The sequence below is a fragment of the Heliangelus exortis genome, chromosome 15 (genome assembly GCF_036169615.1).
Source record: "Heliangelus exortis chromosome 15, bHelExo1.hap1, whole genome shotgun sequence".
NCBI classification, from domain to species: domain Eukaryota; kingdom Metazoa; phylum Chordata; class Aves; order Apodiformes; family Trochilidae; genus Heliangelus; species Heliangelus exortis.
In genome coordinates, this window is record NC_092436.1 from 3,826,610 (window position 1) to 3,835,160 (window position 8,551).

General features: G+C 43.4%; 1 protein-coding gene across 1 annotated transcript; it reads left to right on the forward strand.

Annotated features, from left to right (window-relative positions):
- The first annotated feature begins 3,604 nt into the window (after positions 1-3,604).
- LOC139803228 (myopalladin-like) lies at positions 3,605-6,239 on the forward strand. The gene is made up of 5 exons (XM_071759175.1): positions 3,605-3,667; positions 4,201-4,342; positions 4,801-4,824; positions 5,369-5,488; positions 5,977-6,239. Exons 1-5 carry the CDS (start codon positions 3,605-3,607, stop codon positions 6,237-6,239), a joined length of 612 nt encoding a protein of 203 aa, XP_071615276.1.
- Positions 6,240-8,551: the final 2,312 nt, after the last annotated feature.

Below are 8,551 nucleotides of genomic sequence, written 5' to 3' on the forward strand. Positions count from 1 at the left end.
AGGTGAGCTCCAAAGCTCAGGAACATCTTTCACAGTCTGCATGTGGCTCATTTTTCACCATCCTTTTAAACAGAAAAAACAAATCAGCCAGTTTGACAGGTCCTGAAAGATGACTGTACTGACCATTACCTGACAGACTGCAAGGAGGCAATGCAAGGAGCATCACAGGCATCTGTGGTGGATTACAGCCAGGGTTGGTTTGTGGTGGGAACCCAGGGCAACTGAATAACATTGGCTTCCCATACACTCCTCCTTCATCCAAGGGCTTGAGATCATCCAACAGTCCTTGCATCATGGCACAGCCCTGTGGTTTGCCACATGACATAACCTTGGACAGGAGCCATCCCTGAGCTGCTTGAGAGACACTTATAGCTTGAGAGCAACAGATAGAACTATGAAGGCCATGGGTGGTACAAGTACACGTGTGACTGCATTGCTGGATCCCAGCCAAGGGTAACATAGTGCAGGTTTAGATGAGACACACAGTGACATGTTCTCAGCAGAGATGTTTAATACCTTACAGCAGCCCATTGTCACATGTGGCTGTGTGCTATTGTCATGTGGCTACACCAGTCAAATCCAACCAGATTGCAAAATATCCTTCACTGTAACTGACTAGAACTTGTTTGGAGAGGGGCAGAAAGAAGCAAAGACAAAGAACAGATCTCAAATAAATAATTGTTATGGCCCAAATGGATATGCAAAGCCTCTGACCTGTTTGAGGTAAATAAATCCCAGTCTGTTGAGGTGCCCTCATATCTCTACACCATGCAGCTACTTGGATCTCCATAAATGTGACTCCAAAACTGGATAGCAGTAAGCTACAAGACCCTAACCTTGAAGCTACTCTACCTATTGTGTTACAAATGCTGTATGTACCAAACAATACCATACAGAACCAGGATTCAAGTGCAGGATTCAGACCTTGAAGAAACGTGTTTGTCTGACCTAGAGCACTGCTTAGGATGTAAACAACTTTAGCCTTAAAGAGAGAATTCTTACCTGACAAGCCATGCCCACTCACATCTGGTTCCTAGCAGGCTACAAATACAAAGCAAAACTGCCACAAAGGCAGTGGTTCAACAGGCAAGAAGCTCCTAAGGGGACAGTTACAGTGACCTTAGCAACTGACCACTAAACAACAAACAGCTTTGTAACCATCTGCCAGTACCTTAAGGCACTGTTTGCATTACTGCAGACATAGGTTCAAACATAGGACCTGGCTATATGTGACAACATTGGCTACTGGGCAATGTAGAATGAGGCTCTGAATGTGATGCTGCAGGTGCTGACAGGGGGAGAGGGCTGGCTTAATGGATGAGGAACACAAATTTCAAGGCACCCTTTAGCAAGTCAGCAACTCAGGAGTATTGCATCACACCAAACAGAGCAGCAGGGGATATATGACTGCTACAGCCAGAAGAAAGTCAATTCAGTTATTCCATGTTTTTCCCTTGCTGGCAAAGCAGGTTGAATTCCTTCCTGCCAGCTGTAGCTCAAGGCAGAGGGACATAGGAGCACCATCCTAGGAGCATGTGACAGCAGCACTGCTGCTGCTGCAAGTTATTTATCAGGACTGGCATTTTCACTGATACAGCTGTGCATGAGAAACAGCAACATGAGATCATGAGCCTGCAGTGCTCCACTGAGAAAAATCTCTCGTGCTGTGGTAAAAGGGAAAGAAGAGAGGGTGATCAGACATTGGAATGGGCTGCCCAGGGAAGGGGTGGATTCTCCGTCCCTGGAGATATTTCAAAAGAGCCTGGATGTGGCACTCAGTGCCATGGGCTGGGAACTGCAGCGGCAGTGGATCAGGGGTTGGACTTGATGATCTCTGAGGTCTCTTCCAACCCAGCCAATTCTATGATTCTATGAAAAATAAAACTTTTACTAATAAGCTACCAGCAACTACTGTTTTTTGCATCAATTCCGTGCTACAAAAGGATGTGGCAGCTAGTTTAGGAGGCATCATTTTCACCTTAAATAAAGTACCAAGAGTTTTCCTTAGACTCTTCCATCCTAATGCAGAAAAACCTTAATGCCACCATGGACTCAGGTTTCCTGGGTCACTTGGGTCTTTTACAAAGGTCCATATCAACAACCTTGGCTAAATGTCTCCATGCTCTGACAGTGACCTAAGCCTACTCCCAAACACTAAGGATGCTTTTTCCTGGCACATACCACTTGCTCTCCAACCAGCACATGCTCAGTTCACAAAACAGCCATCACCCTGTTGTAAGGAAAGGGAGGGAGTTTTAACACACTGATTCATGTTTGTCTCTACAGGTTCCTAGGGTAAACCTGAAGGCTAAGATTCCTTGCAAGTCTCAGCATCCTGGCAGGGCCAGAGGAATGTCACAGTGAGTGCAAACATTGTGGGGTCAAGTACACTCAGCCTCCTTCAGTCTCTGCCTCTATCCTGCCCTGTTTATTTTTGCACACACACTGGGAAAAATTGTAAAGTCACCAGTGTTTTTCTGACCAGTCTAGTCTCTAGCAGACATTCAGTCCACCAGATTTACACCATTTTAATTCAGCCATTATCTACTGATCTTCAAAGCAGAGGTTACACGTTTTAAAAACTATTATTTATAGTATTTTAGAAATATTTTCCAAGGATCTGCTCAAGCTGATTCTTAGTGACTGAGGCAAGGGTCATCATGACTATCAAGATCTGGACCCTGAGCTCTGGAAAAGGGCTTTCTGGCTTGGAACATCTCCCAGCTAGAAATGCTAAGAGAGCTGATAGAGCAAGTGACAGGGCTGGAAAGGCCCAAGGGGCCTGAGCCATTTGCCAGCCTACTTCAAAGATTCCATTCAGAACAGATAGTTGAACATATTTGGTCAAGAGCTGGGCAACACAGACAACCTAGAAACAGACTTACATCTGAAGAGCAGATAACTTGGGTTATTTAAGAGAAGGACAGATTATAAAAAAGACTAATGCCACAGCAAGACAAACCCAAGCACTTCCTCTGCACATTTATATGCAAGGCACGTCTCTAAATCAGACAGATAGAAGTGCACATCAACACTTCACCAAGGAACAAGGGCATTATCTTGCACTGCAAATATGTGATCATCTTCAAGTTGCCTTTCTTGCTTAATCAGAGCCCTTACTGTAACTCCTGCAGCAGCTGAGCTTTAAAGGAGGATGGCAAGCCAAAGTACCAAAGCTCCTGCTCATTTCTTTACCTTCAGCCCCAGTGTAGTTACCACACAAACCCCACAAGCCAAGAAGGGGTAGACCTGGGATCAACTAAACCAGGTAGGGATCTCTGCAGAATGTGAAAACTACTGGCAAGCAACACTGATCACAGAGGCTACAAGATGTGGGGAATTAATTGCCTTACAGCCATAAAACCAGAAACACCAGTTATCAGCTCCTCTTTCCACTAACTTGGCATTCACAGTCCAGGGAGGCATTTCCTCTTGGAACACTTGAATGGAGATTTTCCACAGGGTATTTATTAGGCTGGGGCATGAACAACAGATAAAACACTCTAAAATATTCTGCTGTTTCAAGGTAAAATGCCAGCAACACAGCTGCGTTTCTGCATATGAGAAATTCAAGCTATAAAAATCACTTTTCTTTGCTATATAGATGCAGAGTCCCTTGGTGAGCTTGACTGGGTCTGCCTGTGGAAGCACACCTGTGTTTACAAAGGTAAAGGACACAGATGGTCTAATGACACAGTTTGTTCTGCTACTTCTTGTTCTGAATTAGATTTTGAGTTTTCTTGCTCCACCAGAAACCATTTTGAGGCTGAAACACTGATTCATTTACAATTCAAAAAAGCCAGCATGCTTCTTTAGTGATACAATCAAATATAGTAATTGGTAAACAGTACAGATAGACAAAAACACTTGCATTAATTACTCTCATTTATTACCTATAAAGGAGGCTGAAGTAGAAACCTCTCACAGTAACCTCCCTTACTACATGGTGTCCAGTGGAATAGATATTTTTCCTGCATTTCTATCTTTATTTTAATGCATAAGCAAGCTGAAAGTCTACAGATGAAAAAACCTCCAAAACTCACTGCAGATGCAGTTAGAATTAAATCACCTTGTTGCAAATAAAATAAAAATATGGTCATGACATCACCTCCTTCACTGAAGGGTGTATCATTCTATAATAACTGCTTCAATGAGGAAATACTTATGTCAGCCATTTAACACCAATATTTCCTCCCCTAGGGCCTACAGAACATAAGAGCTACCAAGGGTCAGTTAGTGGTATTTGAATGTCGCATTCGTGCTACTCCCACCTCACAGGTTCACTGGTACAGAGAATATGATCAGATAACAGATTCTGCTGATTTCAGAATACTCCGAAAAAGTAAGTATTGCTGTGTCAGCCTGGTGTGCAGTAATTTTACTGGGGCAGTGGAAAGACAGGAACAAGAACTGCTATAAAAATCAGGAGACAGAATGGGTTCATAGAGGCAGAGCATCTGTAACCAATGGTTTCTTTTCACAGTGTATTGTAACTACTGATGAACCCAGTGAAAAAAAAATTAAGCATATATTTAAACAATTTGTCACACTCCCAGTCATAGCTCCAGTGGGCCAAATTCAGCAACTAACTACGAAGTCAGTGGAGCTCTTTTTAGATCACTTCAGTGGGGAAGTATTTTTGTACCACCAGGCTCCTCAGCCAAACCTGAGATTCCCCTCTCAGGATGGTATTTCTCTTGATGGACAGAAATGGAGATGGGAAAGGAAAAGAGGGCTGAAGGTCTTTCTTCTTTTCTGGCATTATAATAATTTCTTTTTTTTCTCTCTTATTTTGAGCAGAGGCTTGTTCATCAGCAGTTCCTGGTAAGTACACTGCACTCTTTTTGTCAGATATCTGTCTCATCAGTTAATTATTCCACACTTAGTGTTTCCCACCTCATCCAAGATAAAACAAGAGCCAGAAGATAGCATCCAGGGCCAGGCTGAGAGCTTTCAAGTTCTTATTTTTGACACAAGTACCTGAAGGGCCCTGATTTTTTTCACAACATGATAGAAAAGGTATCATCCCTTTTACATCCAGTCAAGGAAGAGTACCCTATGTGTTAAGGGAAAACATATCAACCATTCTGACCTTTAATCTTTCCTGGGGTTTAAACTGGTACAAGAGAAGGCAGAATTTAGCAAAAAAACTTGTGCCTTGTATCTCTCAAGTCACAGGAAGAAAGATCCTTCCTTCACCTCTGCTCTTCTGAACCCCTGGTATTTGTATGCCCTCCATCCCACCTTTTTTGGGCTTAATTGCTGCCAAACCCCATTACTAAGCAGTGGTCCTTCTGCAAGGATCAGTTCCTATAAGTTAATATTTGGCATTTCTGACACAATAGCCTGCCTGAATTTGTCATTTCAGAGGAAGTCTGCACCCTGGTTATTACAGAAGCTTTTCCAGAGGACTCTGGCATGTTTAAATGTGTTGCTGAAAATGAATTTGGATCTGTAGCATCCAGTGCACGTCTCTCTGTTTCCCCAGGTAAACACATCCTTCTGGCAGAGTCAGAGATATCTGCCAAGCTAAAGCCAGACCCAAACACTTATGTAGGCTCAAGAGAAGTGAAATCCCCCCAAAATTTAGTCTGCTGGAGACCTCTCACAGCTGGATGCAAGTTGTTTTGCATCTCTGCTATTGGCCCCTCTTCTTGGATGAGGAGATGGAGATGTTCTTTCTCATAGAGGAGTCTCATACCTGTGGTGACCCCAGCTTAGCCCAACACACTGGCTGTATCTACACCTTTTTTTATGGGAACACATGGTTTGCCTGCCTTGTGCAGAAAGCCATCTCCAGACAGAACAGCCTGCATGTAAACCAAATCCCCCAGCCCTGGGGAGATGCCAGGTTTGGGTAATGCTGCTCTGCAGGTTTTGGTCTGTGCAGGTTGAGCACAGACATACCAGCACATCACACTGTGCTGGTGAACCACCACTGCTTTCTGCCTCACTTGTGGACAATTCTACTTCCAGGAGCAAAAGAGCTGGAAAGCTTTGGAGGTTCTTCCCACAGGCCAGCTGGGCCAGCCACCATGAAGAAACCCACCTTCCCTAGGAACAGCCAAATGGGAGCCAAGGACCGAGATGCAGCTGGGCTGCTGTCCTACAGCACAGAGACACCAGGGCTGGGTAGAGGAGCTGAACCCACAAACTTTGGCCAGATGAACTCCGAGAGTGAAGCTGCAGATTTTCATGGAGCTTGTGAGAATTCCTTTCAGGCTTCACCCCTGCGGTAAGACAAAGAGAAAATCCCATCCCTGGGTTAGTTGTACTCAATACTTAGGGGAGGACCTTTAGAGCAACCCTGAAAAATACAACTGTGCCCCATGCAGTATCAGGGAACACACACAGTAACCTGGGAACATGTAATACCAGCCCAGCTACAGAATGGCACAGGGTCCATTTGGCAAAGTATAGAACTATCTAAAGGCTGAGGTAAGTGCCTAATGGCATTTTCAGAAGCATCATCCCAAATAATTAGCCTCTAGAAGACCTTTGAGGACACAGCAGACCCTGAGGCAAAGATCACAGTGGCAGGGAAATTCTGTTGGCACCACCTTCCTCTGTAGCCTTGGCCAAGGGGCATCACCTCATATTTCTGTTTCCCAGCCTATAAGGCTGGAAGAGAACTCGAGATCTTTTAATTGTGGTGCTGATTGCACCTGCAAAGTGCTCCATGGAGGAAAAGTACTGAACTAGTGACCCACTGGACAGAATGAAAACAGTCCCAAGCCATGGTAGGGACAGTCCTTGACCAGGAGATGGATATTTTCCCCCAAGAATAAAGTGTTCCCTTTCAAAACAGGACTTAATCCAATTTCTGTCCAAATGCAACTCTCAGATAGCTTTGTGCTTATTGCATTATTATTTTGTTTAACTGTTCCATAGAAGTAAAACAAGCTAGAACACACATCTTAGCAATTCCATCCCAGACTTTGCAGTGTTTCTCAGATGTTCTTAGGTGAACAAAGACCTCACATAGTGACAGTTCAAAGAACCAAGCCCAGCACCAGAGGAGTTTCCTCAGCCCTTTTTGTGGAGGGCAGAGCTACGGGGCAGCTGTGTGCCTCCTCCTCCAGCCAAATGCCAGCCCTGCATTGCAGTGATAGTTACATCGTGTGTAAATGGCTGTGCCTGACAGAAAGCATTCTCTGCAACTTAGCTAAACTGGTTATTTTAACAGTTCTGAACATCCTCCTCCAAATTCACTACAGGAGAGTTCATATGAATTTCTCCATGGGCAGGAATTTTTTATTTTTTTTTTGCTAAATCACTGGTTAAAACTCAGTTTACTTCAATAACCTGCAGACCACGAGGAGTCAGCTCAACTAAGCTCTGCGTTTAGTTCCAAGCCCTTGCATGAACTCCAGGCTTGCTCCAAGGACAGCAGTTGGGATCCTAAGCAGACCCAGTTGGACAATCAAATCCCTGGCTGAAGCAAACTTTTTTTTTTTTTTTTTCCCCTCTGGCATAATTGCTAGAAGGGCAGTAGGAGCCTTTTACTAGCTGTCCTTTTAGAACAGGCCTAGTTTCTCTATCCTCTCCAGGCTTCTCAAAGGCAGTAGGAAACCTGGATTTTGTCATTTCTTACAAGCAGCCTGTGAGGAGGCTCTTTAAGATAACACTTGCTGCTTAGGATGACTACTTCTAAAGTCCATTGACTGCAGCAGTGCCAGTGAGCTATGGTTACATTTTTATTTTTATAGTTGTGGTTAGTTTGAAATGCAGCACCTGATGTCCTGCATGAAGGGATATAACAGACCACCAAATCAACTATGTAGTAGCTATTAAAACTGTGGGCAATATAAGGCATTAACCAGTGTGCAGAGCTGCAGGGGATGTCAATAGACAGCAATGCTGAACCAGATTTTGGAAGCCATTTAGGTGTCCCAAGATACAGAGAGAAAAAGATTACATTTCTTGATATAGTAATCTATAAGCATTTAAATACCTTTAAAGCCCATAGTCTTATTGCCATGTGCTTTGAAACATCATGACTGGGACACAACAATGTAAATGTTGCTGTTACCTCAAATTAAGCAATCATCTCTAATTACAAGCTGTGCAATAACTGTCTCCTTAGGCAGATTTAGCCACATAACTCTGTCATGTAGTGAATGTTGCAACTGTATTACCAGAGACAAAAGAAAATACCAACAAAGGCAGCAATGGCAGAACAAAGCTGTTACTGGGTATAACTACGAAATTAAGTCTTTGTACTCACACTTCTCCAAATTATTGCTTAGTAAAAGACACTCTACAAAAGCTAGAAAATACAATTCTAGAAGGCTGCCACTACCAGCTACTCCTTTCTGAGCCCTTTATATCTGAAGCTTACAGCGTCCTTCTCAACAGCAGAACAAAAGCTACACTGATTATTAATTTTATTAAAGGAACTTAACCCAGGCAAAAGAAGAGGCTTCAAACACTACTTATGCTTCCAGGTATATTTTTAGGTAGCTTCCAAGATTTATTAATAAAGAAGCAAAAGATCTTTAACTTTTTTCCTAGCCATTTCTTGCTGTATGACTCAAGCAACCAGGAGAAC

Excerpts from the sequence above, each read along its gene's own strand:
- LOC139803228 (XM_071759175.1), top strand. The coding sequence starts at position 3,605 with ATGCAGAGTCCCTTGGTGAGCTTGACTGGGTCTGCCTGTGGAAGCACA. Across the intron at positions 3,668-4,200 it reads GCACACCTGTGTTTACAAAG|GGCCTACAGAACATAAGAGC; the intron begins GTAAAGGACACA and ends TTCCTCCCCTAG. Across the intron at positions 4,825-5,368 it reads TTGTTCATCAGCAGTTCCTG|AGGAAGTCTGCACCCTGGTT; the intron begins GTAAGTACACTG and ends TTGTCATTTCAG.